A 20463-nucleotide genomic window follows, 5' to 3' on the forward strand; every position below is an offset into this window, starting at 1 on the left:
AATCTTGCAACCGCAAGGAAATGGGATTTAAAAACTTATAATGAGAAATTTTAGAAAGAAGACAGGAGGACAGTGGATTCAAGAAATTCAGCTAAATCTTTAAGCAGCATGACTCCAGATAGCAGATGCTGGGAACAAAATTAAAATTAATGCTCTACATAAGAAACAGTTACTAGTCATGCCGGATAGATATTTAAATACATTGCACATTATAATAATCCATCAATTCTACTGGATAGCCACGTGTGTTAAAGAGCCATATCCAGGACAAGGTGGTGTGCCAGCCCTGTATCATATCTGCCTGGTGGATTAATGACAAGGGTTAGTGTGCCACCGAGCCATGTTGTGGTTTTTAGATGGTTTCTCACATTCCACTGAACCAGTACAGGACTAGTACCTAAGACCCACCTCAGTTACATGATCTGCGAACATTTAGAAAACTTTATCTCATGGTCACATGAATAACACTACATACAAACAGTCCCCCTGCAGGTCTGGGAGTTAGTATAGGCCCAAGGTATTCCTGTCTGTCATAAGAGACAACTAAAAGGAGTCTTCCACTTTTCGGCCTAATCAGTTATGGTCCCCTTTCTTGGGTTTGACCTACACATCTTTCTAAATTATCCAAAGTGCTGGCCATTTGGGGAAGGATGCCGTATGTGGTACGCCACATATCCAATGTGCAATTAGACCTTCAGCACCTCATATTGTCCCAGATCTGCAATTCCACCTGCAATCCAGTTATCTGAACAAGGACGCCTTACAGGGTGCATCATCTGCTTCCATAGTCTGCTGCCCTTTTTTGCCTCCATGACAATATTCGATTTCTTGGCATCCAAAAACACAGTAGACAGTCCTGTGTAGTGGGTCCCTTCATGACCCATTTGGTGGTAGCCCCTTGACAACACTGGGATCGCTTTGCTAATGTCTGAGCTGCAAACTCCCCAAGTGTGCCAAAGACTAGATGCCAGTCTTCTTGGGGCAACGGGACTCCTGGCAATGACAATCACACCAGGTGGGCTTGCTGTGGCTGTGTAGCACCTGTGGGGAGAGCCACTGGTTGGTGTGGGTGGCACAGGGCAGATGACCCGCATTGAAGTGAACAAGTGATCTTTTGGTGGGGACCGAATGGCCCCAGCAGTCCCCAAAAAAAGGAAAAGTCGAATTAATTGCTGAAAAATATGGCCCCAAATCGATCCCCTCCCTAACCACACCATTGGAGGAATGTAGAACTATGGAAAAGAGAGAGCCTTATTTGCCAAAGTATTTAGTCTGCAGGAGAATGAATGGGGACTCCTTTCTGGCTCTAAAGCTTCAATTTTTTGTCAAATACGTGGAAGACAAGTTTGGGGAAGTGGCTGCACTGTCAAGAATGAGAAATGGGGCACTCCTCATTCAGACGCCCAGACCAGGGTGTTGCTCACCAGTGACCATCAGTGTCATATTCCTGTTTCTGTCACCCCTCACAAAAGTCTCAATATGGTCCACATGATTATTTTCCATTTCGACCTTCTCTTGCAATCTGACAATGAGCTCGGCACCAATTTTGAACAGCAGGGGGGGTGTCCACATCATCCAGCACATCTATAGGGGACCAAAGACAATAGGGCTGCTACCGGTGGATTCATCTTGGCCTTTGGGGGTGATTCATTGCCCAAAAATGTCAAGGTGGTGGTGGTATACTGCTGTGACATAAAGCCATACATCCCTCCCCCTATGCGGTGCTTCAAGTGCTGGAAAATCAGGCACATGTCTTCCTGCTGCCATTCCGGCACCCCATGTCGAGATTGTGATGTCTGCTGCATCCCAATACTCCATGTGTGCCTCCTACCACTTGTGTCAACTGTGGAGAGCACTCCACTCGTCCTGCTCACCAGACTGCGCAGTACTCCAAAAGGAATGGAAAATCATGGAGTAAAAGACCTTGGCCTGGCTAATTTACCAAGAGACTAGAAGTCATTTTGAATGGTTGCATCCTATTTGCTTGACATCTACATGTGCTCCAGCTACATCAAGATCACCCTCACGTGTGACTAGTTCAGACACCTCTGCCTAGTACAGTGGGCCCCCAGGCTGCCCAGATACATCCGCCTCCTTGGTGGTTGCGGGCACCTCTTCTTTTATTGCCCCGAAAGCACCTACTTTGGGAGCAATAACCCCCCCTCCCCCTCTCGAAACACTAGGGACATTGGTACTCTCCCCAGAGCCGAAGAGGCCACAGCCTCCTCTGGCTCCTCTCGCATGGATGGTGTCCCTTGGGACTCTTCCTTCCAAGGTTCCCCCTAATGCCAAAGTGGACACTCTCCAGTGGCTGAAGGAGCAACAAGCTGCTGGATGAACTTCTTCATGATCTTCCTGTGGGCCTGTAGCAACTTTAGAGAAGACCTTCCTTGCAAGCCCCTAAAGAGAAGCGAGAGTGCAAGCGGACGAAGTAGTAGACTGCTAAGAAATGGGGCCCTCCAGTGGCCCCAACACCACCACCACCACCACCACCACTCCCTACCCGTTCTGCATCGGAGAATGAGGTGGAGGTTTTAGCATCCCTCAAGGACCTGGATCTCGCTGATGGCATGCCCCCCCCCCCCCCCTCTAGAATGGAAATTGATACAAATACTCAACCAGTGACAGCAGGTGATGCTGGTGCACAAACTGCCTCCTTGGTCACTTAACACTTTCCTTATTACGGAAAGCATCATCCTCCAGTGGAACTGCGGCAGTTTTTTCTCCCACCTCACTGAGTTACGACAAATCTTAAGTGTTACACCTGCTTTTTGCGTAACCGTTCAGGAAACTTGGTTTCCTGCAATGCAAGCCCCAATAAGACCCCACCCTTCATGGGTTTCAGCGGTATTACAAAAACTCTCCTGTCTGTGGCAGATTGTCAGGAGAAGTTTGTATCTATGTCCTTACCTCTGTGTATAGTGAACATGTACCCATTCATACACCTTTAGAAGCTCTGGCTGTCAGGGTGAGGTCGATGCAGGAAATCTGTAACATCTACCTCCCTCCATATGGTGAAGTGCCACCCCATGTATTGGGTGCATTGATTTCACAGTTCCCCCACCTTTTCTGCTTCTTGTTGATTTTAATGCCCATAATCCTTTGTGGGCTGGAACCAAGGTTACTGGTTGTGGTAAAGATGTCGAGGACTACTAACTCAATTCAACCTTTGCCTCCTAAATACAGGTGCCCCCACTCATTTTGGTATGTCACATGGCACATACCCTTCCATTGATCTCTCGCGTTGTAGTCCTGGCCTTCTCCCATCTATACACTGAAGAGCTAATGATGACTTGTGTGGTAGTAATCACCTTGCACTGTTCCTGTCCTTACCCCAGAGTCACTCCTCCGGACACTTGCCCAGATAGGATCTTACCAAGGCTGACTGGGACACTTGCACCTTCGCTACCACTGTTAAATGGTAACATCGATCAGGTGATCGTCACAAATGCTATTACCATTCTTGCTGCAGCTGTATTGGCAATCCCTTGTTCCTAAGTTGTCCTCGGCAGAGGTCATTGCCTTGGTGGTTGCATGACATTGCTGCATCCATTAGATACCGTAGGCGGGCCCTCCAATGTCATAAGCACCACCCGTCTCTGGGGAACCTCTTTGCTTTCAAACGGCTCCGTGCCCAGGTCTGCCTATTCGTCAAACAACGGAAACAGGAGTGTTGGGAATGACATGTCTTCACCATTGGGTCACAAACCTCTCCTACCTGGATTGAGGTAAAGCTCCAACTAATTTATGCCTATCAGTCCCCTTCAGGTGTACCTGGAATTTCCACACATGGAGCTGTATCTGCCGATCCAGACGTAATTGCAGAGCATCTTGCTAGCATCTCTGCATCTGAGAATTTCTGCCCTGCCTTTCGTCTTCTCAAACAGCGGGTGGAACACCACCACATATCTTTTGCTGCATGCCACCCTGAGCCATATAGTGCTTCCTTCAGTGAGTTGGAATTTCTCTCTGCCTTGCCGACTGTCCTGCACATCCACAGGCTCAGACCTCATCCATTCCCAAATGATTGAACATCTGTCAGTGGATCACCAGCACCACCTCCTTGCCATCTTCAACCGCATCTGGAACAATGGCAAATTCCATTCCCACTGGCGGGGAAAGTATCATCGTTCCAGTGCTAAAACCCTGTAAGATCCTGCTATATGTGAATGCTTATCATCCTATAAGCCTCATCAACATCCCATGCAAGCTGCTTGGACATATGGTGAGCCAGTGGTTGTGTTGGCACCTTGAGTATTGGGGCCCTCTGGCTCCGTCCCAGGGCAGTTTTCGCCGAGGGCACTCCACTATCAGCAACTTGGTCCACCTGGAGCCTGCCATTCGATTGGCCTCTTCTCAGTGACACCACCTTATTGCCATAATTTTTGACCAGACGATAGCCTATGATACCACTTGGGGAAACCAAATCCTCACTATTCTGCATGAGTGGGATCTCCAGGTCCATTCCCGATTTCTATACTGATCTTCTCGTCACCCCGCGCTTTCAGGGTTTGAATTGGTCCTTCCCGCATATACAAGAGAATGGGGTCCTGCATGTCTCTACCCTGTGTGTCACACCCTTTTTAACTGCCATTAATGCTTTTGCCCTAGCAGTAGGGTCCTCAGTATATCCCATTCTATAGGCAGATGGCTTTTGTATTTCGTTCTGCTCCTCTTCTATTGGTGTGGCTGAACACTGGCCACAGGAAGCCATGCATAAGGTGCAGTCATGGGCCCCTCACTCATGGCTTTGTCTTTGGCCACCAAGATTTGTGTCCTGCACTTCTGTCATCATCGTACTGTCCACCTCCATCCAGAACTTTACCTTGATGATCAACTACTTTATGTAGTGAAGACTTTCTGCTTTTTGGGACTAGTCTTCTATGCCCACTCAACTTGGCTTCCAATCTTCGTCAGCTTAAGGAAAAGTGCTGCTGGCATCTTAATGTTTTTCGATGCCTGAGCCACATGGACTGGGTTGCTGATTGCCCTACTCTGCGGCAGCTGTGCGAAGCCCTCATACAGTCCCACATTCACTATGGGAGCCTGGTGTATGGTTCAGCATCACTCTCCGTGCTGCGTCTGCTGAGCCACTGTGCAGTTCGCCTTGCGTTGGGATATTTCTGAGGAAGCCCATTGAACAGCCTCCCCATGGAAGCCAGTGCTGCAACTACTGCTTGACTGCTTGCAAATTATACTGCCCACATTCATAGTACATCTTGCCATCCAAATTACTGTCTCCTTTTCCTAACATGGCGATAAATCTTCCGCAATGGCAGCCCAGAACAGGGAATCCCCTTGCAGTTCGTGTCTAGTTACTTCTTACTGAACTCAATGCTTTCCCTCAACCATCTTTCCTGAGCGTCCACTTACGTACCCCTCCATTGTCCATGCATTGGCCACAATTCATCTGCACCTATCGCAAGGCCCAAAAGGCCGAATTCCACCTGAGTCCCTCCACTGGCAATTTTTCGCTATTATTAGGGAGTTCCAGGGCTCAGAAATAGTCTACACCAATGGATCAATGGTCAACACTCTTGTTAACTTTGCTTGGCTCATGTTTGGTATACTGAACAGTGCTCCTTGCCAGAAGGCTGCAGTATTTTCCCTGCAGAGTTATTAGCCTTCTATCGCGCTCTTGAGCATATTCGCTGCTGTGTCAGTGAGTCCTTAGTCATCTATAGTGACTCCTTAAGCAACCTCCAAGCTCTGGACCAATGCTTCCCTTGCCATCCTTTGGTAATGACTATCCAGCAGTCTGTTTATGCCCTCGGCCACAGTGGATATTCAGTGACCTTCATTTGGACTGCAGTACATGTTAGGATCCTGGGCAATGAGCTTGCTGACAGCCTGCCCAAAAAAAGCTACTGGTAAACCAACTTTGGATATCGGCCTGCCAGAGACTAATCTGCAATTGGTTCTCCGCTATAAAGTTTTTATGATCTGGGATACTGAATGGCCACCCTCAGTACACCAACTAAACTACATGTTATAAAGGAGACCATCCATATGAGCCACTCGCAGGGCCTCTGTTGTCCTTTGCCAGCTCCACATCAGCCAAAATTGGCCAACACATGGTCACCTCCTCCATCGCAAGGTCACACCTCGGTGTCGCTATGGCTCCCAAATGACTGTCATACACATCTTGATGGACTGTCCAATTTTAGCCACTCTGTGGCAGACTTTTAACTTTCCCACCATGCTGCCAATCATGTTGGGAGACAACACCTCAATGGCTGATGATGTTTTAAGTTTTATTCATGAGGGGGAGGGGGGGGGGGGGGTTATCACACGATCTAAGTTTGGGCATATGGCCCTCTCTTCCAGGTCTCCACCCTCCCTCCATTTGAACTCTTTCTCACTGTTTCTTTGCTGTTTGTTCACCTTCGTATATATCGTTAGCTGTGTGTGTCCCTTTAATCTTGTCTTTCCAGCTTGAGATTTTATAGGGTTGCAGGGTGGTTAGCTCATCCTTTTTCAATTTTTGCAATCAGCCAGCCCAGGCCATCTGCCATATTATTTTAATGCCTTCCATTACTTTTAATACCTTCCATTACCTTTTACTTTTACTATACATTTTCCCTGTCTGTTAGCTTCTATAGTTTTGTCTTTCAGTGTGATTCGACATTAGTTTTGCGCCTTTTACTTTCTCTGATTCCTTTTTGAACTGTTTTTAACTCGAGATCTGTTTGAATGAGGAAAGAGGGACTCACGGCCCTGTAGTTTGGTCCCTTTACTCCCCAATCCAACCATTCAACCAACACAAAAAAGTTGAGGACACAAATTCCGTCCAGGCGGTAATGGGGTGATGAAGGATGAACATCTGATCACCCTTTGAATTAACCATGCCAAATCCGTTCATAATCAGTCTGACACTGCACCAGTGTGGGGCAAAAGCACAAGAAAAGGATGATTATAATTATCCACCAGCCCTAAATCCTTGTTTATGATGCTACAGAGAATATTTTCATATAATAATAATTACTATCATCAATTATTCAGGTATTGTTCAAAGTGATGAAAAATGATTATGATTTTCAACTAGAGCAAACATTTATTCATTGAAAGCAATACATGTGCATTTCTGATGATCGCCAGCCAAGGGTTGCTGCGAATACATAGAAAGATAGATCCCTTATCATTTAGCTACAAAATAGCAGGTCAGCAACTGGAAGCAGTTAATTCCATAAATTATCTGGTAGTACGCATTAGGAGTGATTTAAAATGGAATGATTATATAAAGCTGATCGTCAGTAAAGCAGATGCCAGACTGAGATTCATTGGAAGAATCCTAAGGAAATGCAATCCGAAAACAAAGGAAGTAGGTTACAGTACGCTTGTTCGCCCACTGCTTGAATACTGCTCAACAGTGTGGGATCCGTACCAGATAGGGTTGATAGAAGAGATAGAGAAGATCCAATGGAGAGCAGCACGCTTCGTTACAGGATTATTTAGTAATCACGAAAGCGTTACGGAGATGATAGATAAACTCCAGTGGAAGACTCTGCAGGAGAGACGCTCAGTAGCTCGGTACAGGCTTTTGTTAAAGTTTCGAGAACATACCTTCACCGAAGAGTCAAGGAGTATATTGCTCCCTCCTACGTATATCTTGTGAAGAGACCATGAGGATAAAATCAGAGAGATTAGAGCCCACACAGAAGCAAACCAACAATCCTTCTTTCCACGAACAATACGAGACTGGAATAGAAGGGAGAATCGATAGAGGTACTCAGGGTACCCTCCGCCACACACCGTCAGGAGGCTTGCTGAGTATGGATGTAGATGTAGATGGGAAAGAACAGAGATGTAATGAGAATGGGAATATGAATTTAAAATGCCTGTAATGGCGTTCTAGGCATTTGCGTTCTAGTGGTTCATGGTGTGGGTTCCTGTAGTCATGTCCTAGTTCATGAACCACGGGCAACGTATGAGTGGCCAAGTAAGTGGTCCCGGCAGTCGGGATACCAGTTACTTTGGAATAAGGCTGGGCATCTCGGACATATTCTGAGTCGTGGTCACCTTTGTGCTGATAAGGCAAAGACTACCAAATCCACCGGTTAGTCCCTCAGCCGTAAGACCCAATGGGACTCGGAGCAAGTAAGGCTAGCAACTTGCTTCCCTGGTACTTTAAATATGACGCTGGCAACAATCAGAGCAAAATGCCTCAGGCCTTTGGACGTGACGGAGTCCCACCTCAGTGACAAACCAGGGACTCCTAAGATACGACTTCGCAAAGAAATGATGATGAGATGGGGAGCTATTAATATCAATGGGGGCTACTCTGGGAAGAGGGTAGAGCTGGCAGAGGCTGCAAGTAAGGTGGGGCTGGACGTTTTAGCTGTTAGTGACATTCGGGTAAGGGGTGAGAAAGAAGAGGAAGTGGGAGAATACAAGGTCTACCTGTCAGGAGTCAAAGCAGGAACAGCACAATGGGGTGTAGGGCTTTACATCAGGAAAGAAATGGAACCCCATAGTTGCAATGAGGTATGTAAACGAACAACTGATGTGGATAGATTTGACAGTGTCTAGCAAGAAAATTAGGATTGTGTCAGTATATTTGCATTGTGAAGGTACAGATCAAGATAAGATGGATAGTTTTTATGAGGCACTCAGTGATTTAGTTGTTAGAGTAAAGGACAAGGACAGTGTTCTTCTGATGAGTGATTTTAACGCCAGGATTGGAAATCGAACAGAAGGGTATGAAAAGGTTATGGGTAAATTTGGAGAGGATATGGAGGCCAACAGGAACGGGAAACAACTCTTGGATTTCTGTGCCAGTATGGTCTTAGTAATCACAAACTCCTTTTTTAAACATAAGAACATTCACCGGTATACTTGGGAAGGCAGGGGAACCAGATCTGTCATTGACTATATAATAACAGATCTGGAATTCAGGAAGGCTGTGAGGGACACACGTGTATTCAGGGGATTCTTTGATGACACTGATCATTATTTAACCTGCAGTGAAACTGGGATTGTGAGGCCGAAAGTGCAGGAGGTGAGGTCGATATGTAGGAGGATAAGAGTGGAGAAACTTCAGGATAAGGAAATGAGGCACAAGTACATAACAGCAATCTCAGAAAGGTACCAGTTAGTTGAATGCAGTCAATTACAATCATTGGAAAAGGAATGGACAAGGTACAGAGACACAGTACTAGAAGTGGCTAAAGAATGTCTTGGAACAGTAGTGTGTAAAAGTAGGATAAAGCAAACAGCTTGGTGGAATGACACAGTCGAGGCAGCCTGTAAAAGGAAAAAGAAGGCATATCAAAAATGGCTACATACTAGAACTCAGGTAGACAGAAAAAGTTATGTTGAAGAAAGAAACAAAGCCAAACAGATAATTGCAGCATCCAAGAAGAAATCTTGGGAAGACTTTGGAAACAGGTTGGAGACTATGGGTCAAGCTACTGGAAAACCATTCTGGAGTGTAATTAGCAGTCTTCGAAAGGGAGGTAAGAAGGAAATGACAAGTATTTTGGACAGGTCAGGAAAACTGCTGGTGAATCCTGTGGACGCCTAGGACAGATGGAGGGAATATTTTGAAGAGTTGCTCAATGTAGGTGAAAATACGATCAGTAATTTTTCAGATTTTGAGGTAGAATGGGATAGGAATGACGATGGAAATAGCATCACATTTGAGGAAGTGGAGAAAATAGTCAATAGATTGCAGTACAATAAAGCGGTTGTGGTGGATGAAATTAAGTCGGAACTCTTCTAATACAGTGGAATGTCAGATCTTAAATGGCTACACAGGATAATTGAAATGGCCTGGGAGTCGGGACAGGTTCCATCAGACTGGACAAAAGCAGTAATCACACCAATCTTTAAACATGGAAACAGTCAAGATTGTAACAACTACAGAGGTATCTCTTTAATTAGTGCTGTGGGTAAAATCTTCTCAGGTATTGTTGAAAGAAAGTGCGAGTATTAGTTGAGGACCAATTGGATGAAAATCAGTGTTGGTTTAGGCCTCTCAGTGGTTCTCAGGACCAGATCTTTAGCTTACGGCGAATAATGGAGAAGTGTTATGAGTGGAACAGGGAATTGTATCTATGCTTTATAGATCTAGAAAAGGCATATGACCGGGTTCCTAGGAGGAAGTTATTGTCTGTTCTACAAGATTATGGAATAGGAGGCAAACTTTTGCAAGCAATTAAAGGTCTTTACATGGATAGTCAGGCAGCAGTTAGAGTTGATGGTAAATTGGGTTCATGGTTCAGAGTAGTTTCAGGGGTAAGACAAGGCTGCAACCTATCTCCACTGTTGTTCATATTATTTATGGATCATATGTTGAAAACAATAGACTGACGGGGTGAGATTAAGATATGTGAACACAATAGAAAGAGTAGCTAAGTAATACACGAAACTGATCAAAGTAACACAGTTATGGCTTTGTTTGTAAACCTCTGAACAGTGATGGAAATAAGCTTCTCGTGATTCCCCATGAGCAAGACAAAAGAATCATGCAGAAGGTGCAACACAAGTGATACACAGACCAACTGACATAAGTGGTACAAAGAAAAAGAACCATGAGAGTGAGTTAGTGCTGCTCCATGTGTGTATATAGGCGCGAGTCGCTGGTAGAAGGTAACTGCAGAGATCATGCCATGTGCACGCTTCCTACAAGTGGCCTCTAGTGGCTGGCCTGTGTTGGTACAGTTGGAGGCTACACTCAGTGCACTCATACACACTAGTAGCAGGATACAGCTATGTACACACTATTCTACATATATACAGAGTTTGTTAAGTGCATACGTGCTAGTATAAAGTAGTTCATGTGTTTAAGGTTGAAATACCAGTAAGCTGTTTTTGTTCTGCAGATCAGTAGGGAAAAAGAGACATCGTACTTGTAATTCAACCTGAAATATGGATTTGTTATATTAAGAAGTAATGGAAGAAATTGTAAAAATAGTTCAAATGTGGTGGTTACATATCTATTTTTTTTATATTACAAGTAAAATGTCCAGTTACGTACATGCACCTGCCAAACATTGCTAGAAGCACTTCTGTAAGTCCTGATGTAGTTTCTGGAAAGATAATAATGAAATATTTTGAATGCCCAGATCACTGAGAGAGCAGGGTGCTCTTTCACAGTCAGATAATATAACTCACAAATGCTAAAGTGCAAATTGCAGGCATATGTCTTTATTCTGCACTTGGAATAGACAAGCACTGATGCCTATTGATGAAGCATTAGTCACAAAACAAAGTTCAGTTGACATGTCTGGGTGGTAAAGCATATTACAGGTCATTAAAGCTTCTTTGAGTTTATCATGGGCTGTTTAGCAATCTGACCAGTACCAAGTAACTTTTCCTGAACAAATTCGTAATAGGTTCACAATTTAATATCTGGTTAGGCACAAATCACCTTAAACTGTGCCTAACTCGATAAAGGCATTCAATTGCCCCTTCATTCAAACGGTTGGAAAGTTCTTTAGTTCTTCATTACATTGATTTTATCATCATCCAGAAAAATTCCATGGGGAGTGATTGTATGTCCCAAGAACTTGATACCCTTGTGCCCAAATTTTTGACTTTAGCAGGTTGGCAGTTGTGCCAGCCTCTAGGAATTTACTTAACACTGTTTAAATAAGATCAGTGTGGTCTTTCCATGTTTGTGGTGCTATCAGTAGGTAATCTACAAACATGGTTACCCTATCAAGTATGTCTGGGCCAAGAATGGAGTCAGGTGTGGCTACGAATACACCCAAATGTCATTTAGGCTGAAAGGCAATGCCTTAAACTGGTAAATTCTACCTGTGTAGATAAAGAAAGTGTACTGTTTTGACTCCTGGATAAAGGTTTTTGCCAGTAGGAGGAGCAGAGATCTATACTGGTCAGGTACTTGACTCCATCAAATTTTGGTATTTGTTCCTTGATGTTCTCAAGTCGGGCCCAAATGTGTACAGTATTTTATTAACGCCTCTGACATCAACAACTACTTGAATACTTCCTCCACGCTTTATTGCAGCTATAGTTGGAGTCATGAACAATGAAGGTTGAGTTAAGGCTTGTTCTGCACAGCCATGTCACGTATTCTCTGACAGCCAGTGAGCGTTCAGTAGTGTTCCAAACACTCTGTTCTGAATGCCATAGCTAATGTGAGCATTAAACATGATTGTAGCAAATGGTTTAGTGAATTTTTATTCCATTTGTAGTGAATTGTCATCACTGGTTGTGGAGGTAAGTGATGCGTACGCATAAGCATGGGAGATATGTAATTTGCAGGTTGAATGCTTTCTTCAAGCAGAATGTGTGCACATGCTTGTACTGCAACTGTCGCTTGGAAAAATCAAGAATGCAATCCTCATCCATGCCTTGACATGTGCGAACTGCAATCGATCGTATATCAGATTACAGTAGTGAGCTGCAGTATGGACTCATAGAGGGTTCAGTTATATTCCACACCAACATTATTAGTGTTTCCCTAGTGGCAGCAGGTCCTGTAGCACAGAGAACAGAGTAGGCCGTATTGGAGAAAGTTTAATGAGGGATGACGCTGAGGTGACACTAATAACACAATTTTACGCTAGAGGTCTCTCCTTAAAGACTTGCGGATACCTTAACAAAATACTTGTTAAGTCGGAGCTATAGTATTGCATAAATATGCAGATGCCTCTATTTTATTAACTACTTGTTGCTTAATACAGGTAATAGCACTTATCTCAGGTTTCTGTTTGTGCAATTAATCTTGCTGCTTATTAGCTTTATTTTCTGGCCTTGAAAATATTTACTGTCACCAACATGTAATTTCGACTACTGTCCATTCACCTTAACACCATTCCCAGACGAAATGTCAATACTGGTATTCTTTTCCCGGAGAAACTCCATAATTAAAATACAGTCCACAAACAAAGAATTATCTACCACAAGTGTGCATGAAATCGCAACATTCTGTAGCCTAAACAGTTTGTGGTCCTGCCATTTTGCATTGTGAGACCTGGTACCAATCACTCCCAGTATCTTGTATTTGCTGATAGGCAAGGTTGGTACATCCATACCCTCATATTCTTTTAAACAAGTCATTGAAGATTACATTGACTGCAAGACATTTGTCAAGTATTAGTGTTGTTGTCACTGTATTGACTACTTTGAAATATAGACACATCTTGATTGCACAGTTCTTTATCAAGCATTATGTTTCAAAATCCCCCCCATGAACCATGGACCTTGCCATTGGTGGGGAGGCTTGCATGCCTCAGCGATACAGATAGCCATACCGTAGGTGCAACCACAACGGAGGGGTATCTGTTGAGAGGCCAGACAAACGTGTGGTTCCTGAAAAGGGGCAGCAGCCTTTTCAGTAGTTGCAGGGGCAACAGTTTGGATGATTGACTGATCTGGCCTTGTAACAATAACCAAAAGGGCCTTGCTGTGCTGGTACTGCAAACGGCTGAAAGCAAGGGGAAACTACGGTCGTAATTTTTCCCGAGGGCATGCAGCTTTACTGTATGATTAAATGATGATGTCGTCCTCTTGGGTAAAATATTCTGGAGGTAAAATAGTCCCCCATTCGGATCTCCGGGCGGGGACTACTTAAGAGGATGTCGTTACCAGGAGAAACAAAACTGGCGTTCTACGAATCGGAGCATGGAATGTCAGGTCCCTTAATCGGGCAGGTAGGTTAGAAAATTTAAAAAGGGAAATGGATAGGTTAAAGTTAGATATAGTGGGAATTAGTGAAGTTCGGTGGCAGGAGGAACAAGACTTTTGGTCAGGTGACTACAGGTTTATAAACACAAAATCAAATAGGGGTAATGCAGGAGTAGGTTTAATAATGAATAGGAAAATAGGAATGCGGGTAAGCTACTACAAACAGCATAGTGAATGCATTATTGTGGCCAAGATAGATACGAAGCCCACACCTACTACAGTAGTACAAGTTTATATGCCAACTAGCTCTACAGATGACGAAGAAATTGAAGAAATGTATGATCAAATAAAAGAAATTATTCAGATAGTGAAGGGTGATGAAAATTTAATAGTCATGGGTGACTGGAATTCGGTAGTAGGAAAAGGGAGAGAAGGAAACATAGTAGGTGAATATGGACTGGGGCAAAGAAATGAAAGAGTAAGCCACCTGGTAGAATTTTGCACAGAGCACAACTTAATCATAGCTAACACTTGGTTCAAGAATCATAAAAGAAGGTTGTATACGTGGAAGAAGCCTGGAGATACTGACAGGTTTCAGATAGATTATATAATAGTAAGAAAGAGATTTAGGAACCAGGTTTTAAATTGTAAGACATTTTCAGGGGCAGATGTGGACTCGGACCACAATCTATTGCTTATGACCTGTAGATTAAAACTGAAGAAACTGCAAAAAGGTGGGAATTTAAGGAGATGGGACCTGGATAAACTGAAAGAACAAGAGGTTGCACAGAGTTTCAGGGAGAGCATAAGGGAGCAATTGACAGGAATGGGGGAAAGAAATACGGTGGAAGAAGAATGGGTAGCTTTGAGGGATGAAGTAGTGAAGGCAGCAGAGGATCAAGTAGGTAAAAAGACAAGGGCTAGTAGAAATCCTTGGGTAACAGAAGAAATATCCAATTTAATTGATGAAAGGAGAAAATATAAAAACACAGTAGATGAAGCAGGCAAAAAGGAATACAAAACGTCTCAAAAATTAGATCGACAGGAAGTGCAAAATGGCTGAGCAGGGAGGGCTAGAGGACAAATGTAAGGATGTAGAGGCTTATCTCACTAGGGGTAAAATAGATACTGCCTACAGGAAAATTAGAAACCTTTGGAGATAAGAGAACCACTTGTATGAATATCAAGAGCTCAGATGGAAACCCAGTTCAAGGCAAAGAAGGGAAACCAGAAAGGTGGAAGGAGTATATAGAGGGTCTATACAAGGGCGATGTACTTGAGGACAATTTATGGAAATGGAAGAGGATGTAGATGAAGATGAAATGGGAGATACGATACTGCGTGAAGAGATTGACAGAGCATTGAAAGGCCATAGCCGAAACAAGGCTCCGGAAGTAGGCAACATTCCATTAGTACTACTGACGGCCTTGGGAGAGCCAGTCCTGACAAAACTCTACCATCTGGTGAGCAAGATGTATGAGACAGGCGAAATACCCTCAGACTTCAAGAAGAATATAATAATTCCAATCCCAAAGAAAGCAGGTGTTGACAGATGTGAAAATTACTGAACTATCAGTTTAATAAGTCACAGCTGCAAAATACTAACGCGAATTCTTTATAGACGAATGGAAAAACTAGTAGAAGCCAACCTCGGGGAAGATCAGTTTGGATTCTGTAGAAATGTTGGAACACGTGAGGCAATACTGACCCTACGACTTATCTTAGAAGCTAGATTGAGGAAGGGCAAACCTACGTTTCTAGCATTTGTAGACTTAGAGAAAGCTTTTGACAATGTTGATTGGAATACTCTCTTTCAAATTCTGAAGGTGGCAGGGGTAAAATACAGGGAGCGAAAGGCTATTTACAATTTGTACAGAAACCAGATGGCAGTCATATGAGTCGAGGGGCATGAAAGGGAAGCAGTGGTTGGGAAACGAGTGAGACAGGGTTGTAGCCTCTCCCCGATGTTATTCAATCTGTATATTGAGCAAGCAGTAAAGGAAACAAAAGAAAAATTCGGAGTAGGTATTAAAATCCATGGAGAAGAAATCAAAATATTGAGGTTCGCCGATGACATTGTAATTCTGTCAGAGACAGCAAAGGACTTGGAAGAGCAGTTGAACGGAATGTATAGTGTCTTGAAAGGAGGATATAAGATGACCATCAACAAAAGCAAAACGAGGATAATGGAATGTAGTCGAATTAAATTGGGTGATGCTGAGGGAATTAGATTAGGAAATGAGACACTTAGAGTAATAAAGGAGTTTTGCTATTTGGGGAGCAAAATAACTGATGATGGTCGAAGTAGAGAGGATATAAAATGTAGACTGGCAATGGCAAGGAAAGCGTTTCTGAAGAAGAGAAATTTTTTAACATCGAGTATAGATTTAAGTGTCAGGAAGTCATTTCTGAAAGTATTTGTATGGAGTGTAGCCATGTATGGAAGTGAAACATGGACGATAAATAGCTTGGACAAGAAGAGAATAGAAGCTTTTGAAATATGGTGCTACAGAAGAGTGCTGAAGATTAGATGGGTAGATAACATAACTAATGAGGAAGTATTGAACAGGATTGGGGAGAAGAGAAGTTTGTGTCACAACTTGACCAGAAGAAGGGACCGGTTGGTAGGACATGTTCTGAGGCATCAAGGGATCACCAATTTAGTATTGGAGGGCAGCGTGGAGGGTAAAAATCGTAGAGGGAGACCAAGAGATGAATAGACTAAGCAGATTCAGAAGGATGTAGGTTGCAGTAGGTATTGGGAGATGAAGCAGATTGCACAAGATAGAGAAGCGTGGAGAGCTGCATCAAACCAGTCTCAGGACTGAAGACCACAACAACAACATGTTTCAAAATTTCATCATCAGACTTAAGTTGTGGAATAAATTGTACATGGAAATTTATTACAGAAATATGTGCTTAATAACACAAGTATGCATCTTAATAGTTGATATACAGAAATTTCAGTTAGTATTATATTTACATTTAAATCAAAATTTAGTAAAAAGCTCATGAAAGTGAGCACGTAGACTGAACATAATACAGAACTCGTCTCATATAGTTATATTTGACAGTGCTGATGTGTATTCAAAGAGAACTAGTGCCAGATTGACTGTGGCAATTGAGCTATCAATGATCTAAACAAAGGCTGGTGCTAGTAGTAACCATAGAAATTAAGTCAAAGAATAAGTTTGCTAACTACTATACATTGCAGTTAACTACATGTCAGAACATAGTGAACAACTTGACAAAGACACATTTGTGCTACTTTTATGGAGAAGATACTCATATTGACAGCATGAAATGTGCAGCATTAGGTATCATCATCTGCAATGTTAGTCAGTAATCAAAACAGAAGACATATTTGCAACCAATAAATGGTATGGTTCAATATAAACAGAAAACAGATGTAGATCATAACTAAAATATAAATTATGAAAGAATAAGTTTACAACCATCAATGAAGAAAATGTTATGTGTCAGCAAATGTAGTCATATTACCATAATCTAACAAGAAAGAGATCACATACAATATAATTTAGATAAGCCTAGATGAGTGGCAACAGTTTAAATAAAATAGAAGCTAATATTACAGTCTCTCTCTCTCTCTCTCTCTCTCTCTCTCTCTCTCTCTCTCTCTTTCTCTCTTTCTCTCTTTCTCTTCCTTATTTCACATAAAAGAGCATTAAGGTATATCATCAGAAAGTATAACAATCTACCTGGAAGTAGATGTATGATACTCAAAAACACATCTTAGCATCTTGTGGTTGAGGATGTAGAGTTAGGGCCATCAATTGACAAAAACTGATGCCTAGACAACTGTAATGCTGAGACAGTGGTCATATTATTTTGGAATTAGTGGATTCTGTTTGTACATGTAGTTATACAGAATGTAATGTGAAAGTGTATAACAGTATGGAAATGGAGAACTATGTCTAACAAAATAAGCTTGTTGAAATGGTAACAAAACCCAAACAGTCTACTTTGATAAGGTAAATAACAATGTAATGTACGTCTAATATAATTAAATTCAATATAAGAAATTAAATTTACTACGCCCATAATGCTGAACCCATGGTGAGGAAATATGTGCATATTGTGATAAAACTGTAAAGTGAGTCAAATGAATAACACAAAGTACTAATGTTGGCAAAATGCAAAGTACCAATGCTCTACATAGCACCTTTAATTAAAGGTGTGAGGCAGGTACATTGTGGTAGCATCCTGCGAGAACAGTGGCTCCATCTGTTGGAGTGGAGTATAGAAAGGCTGGCAATGTAGCCACATCAGATTGGCCCATGAAAAACAGTGGCATCATCTAAGAGGGTGGAAGATAATAGTGTGCATACGGCTATAATGGTTACTCATGAGTTCTGTATGATTATGGCTATTGTAGCAATCTTAGATCATTTGGGTCAAATCTGAGATACATTTTGTATAGTGTCTTCAAATAAATCTAAGAACCGGTTCCTACTGAAAAAATTCTGGTCATTAAATAACTAATGCAACTGACACATTGTATCTGTACATATTTTGAATTCTTCCAAAGTATCTAACAGATGACTATGGGGGACAATGTGCAAAACCTGAGCTCCTTCAGCTGTCAGCAGCAAGTCGTGCTAGTTTTCAAATGCACTGGCATTAGATGGATATAAGTGCTCTCTGTATCTAGTAATGAAATCTTTCCCCGTCTTACCAATATATAAATTATTGCAATCACCACATTGTTTTTTTATATACACATGGTTTAATAAAATATTTCTCTCTTTCAGTCCTATAGCATGTGTAAGTTATTTCTCATTTTAAATGAAGCATTGACATTAGCCTTTTTCAAAAGTGTTGCTGGCTTGTCACAGTGTGAATCACTGTATGTTAGACTAACAAAACAACTTTATTTATCCTCTTTTTGACTACTTTGAATTTCTTCTTCTATATAGATTATAAAACAGTTTACAAATAAAATGAGCATTATACCATGTTTGCTACCCTGCTTGAGCAATTGTCTGGAATTCCTTACACCATGCATCCTGATTTATGTCTAGCCTCAAAATTCTGCAGTGAAAATAATACACCCATTTGTAGGTGTTTGGATGACATGAATCTTTATCAGTTACATCATCAGTGCAAATGGGTTTTCTGAAATACTCTGAAAATAAGATTATTGTCTTTCCTAGAAATAGAGAGATCTAAATAATTTAATGAATTGTTCACTTCCTCTTCAAAAGTGAATTTATATTAGGGTGCAAGGAACTGAAATGGGCGCATAAATTAGAAATGTCTTCATCACATCCTTCATATAATAATAATATGTGAACTACATAATGATCATATGATTTAACTTTTGCTACAAATTCTGAATGTGATTCAAAAAACGTGCATTCCAAATGATTGACAAAAATCTCTGCCAGGGTACCAGTAAGTGAGCTACCCAGAGCTAAGCCATTTGGGTGAGAGTAGAATTTGTAATTGAAGGTAAAGGCATTGAAAGACAAGAACAGTTATAGTAATTCGATTAATTCCACATCATCATGAGGGGTAAAGCATGTTATGGGTCAGTAAATTCTTAGTAATTATATCAGGAGCTTCATTAATTGGTATACATGAGTACAGATTAACAATATCCAGTGCAGTTAAAATGGGTACCATCCTGGTACTTAGACGATTTTTGTTTTGTTCATTAATTCATAGGAATATTTATACAAAACGTATTTGGAAAAGTAGAAGCTTCTTTTAATGTTTTGTTTAAAAATCTGTTAAGTTTAAAATTAGTGCTGGAACAATTATTAAAGTTGACTTTGGAGGCCTGATTCCTAACATAATCTAATTGTAATAATTGCGAAAAGAAAGATACAATGGCACTAATGCTATGAACAACTGGCACTAATAGTTTAATTGTGTACATTGTATTTACTGAGAGGCTCTTACTTTGTGTAGTAGCAACATTTTCCATTAAAGTACTTCTGTGTTAGGCTGATTAATACTCGTCTTAATATTTCCTGCTGTGGCATTTTTATGGACTGCTTTGAATTAAAACCATTCGGATAACTAATTCTACTGGAACTTGAGATTATTTCAGTTGATTATCCCATGTCACTTTCAAGGGCTTTTTATTTTTTTTATTTTAGAGATGGTGTCTGGTTGTTTGAACTTGTTCATTATCTTGTTCAGGCTTACACAAAGCATTTAGTGTGTGATATCCACACACATTTAAATACATGAGTGAAGTGGTATAATATTCTTCCAAGCATGTACATTACTTCATAAATGATTTTATAAATATTAAATGTCTTCATTTTAGGTCTCTTAATGATCTTTTTCCCAAGATTCGAGATAAATTGCATGAGTTGCAACGTCAGCTGACATCTGCTAAGATCCTCCGTAATAATGGAATTCCTAAAGCGGTATCCTACATACGAGATATTGCTAATAATGCTCCTGCTGTGAAGCAGTTGCTTAGCAGGTTGGCAAGATCACTTGCAAAGAGGTGAGTGAATAAGGAAAATAAATTGCTTTTTGGCGCAGCAGGATAGAGACTATGCTTCCTCTTATAGTTTTATATTACCAGTTTGGAAAATTTGCTTGTATTTAGAGAACAACTTTAAGATTTTTTTGAATTTTTGTTGGTAAATTGTGTAGTCCTTACTTGCATTTAATTTACAAAACATGTTACCGAGGAACTCTGAAGCAAAATTTAACTTCTAACAACTCATTCAACATGAGCAAGTGAATCATGCTCTTTCAGGCTGATCGATGTTTGTGGTTGTGTAGATAATTATTCTTCTTACCAGAATAAAATCTTTTGAAACCTCCCTGATTTCACTAGTTTGCTTTATCTGTGTCAAATTTGTGTGAGTTTTTAAATACCGT

General features: G+C 41.6%; 1 protein-coding gene across 4 annotated transcripts in view; it reads left to right on the forward strand.

The window, feature by feature from the left end:
* LOC126272771 (NBAS subunit of NRZ tethering complex-like) overlaps positions 1 to 20463 on the forward strand; it is a 410576-nt gene that overhangs the window by 116297 nt on the left and 273816 nt on the right. For all 4 annotated transcript variants that reach the window (XM_049975911.1, XM_049975912.1, XM_049975914.1 and 1 more), the window contains one exon: positions 19895 to 20080. In XM_049975911.1, the coding sequence (XP_049831868.1) occupies positions 19895 to 20080 (186 nt within the window). The remainder of the gene's footprint in view (positions 1 to 19894; positions 20081 to 20463) is intronic.

The sequence above is a fragment of the Schistocerca gregaria genome, chromosome 5 (genome assembly GCF_023897955.1).
Source record: "Schistocerca gregaria isolate iqSchGreg1 chromosome 5, iqSchGreg1.2, whole genome shotgun sequence".
Classification (NCBI taxonomy): Eukaryota; Metazoa; Arthropoda; class Insecta; order Orthoptera; family Acrididae; genus Schistocerca; species Schistocerca gregaria.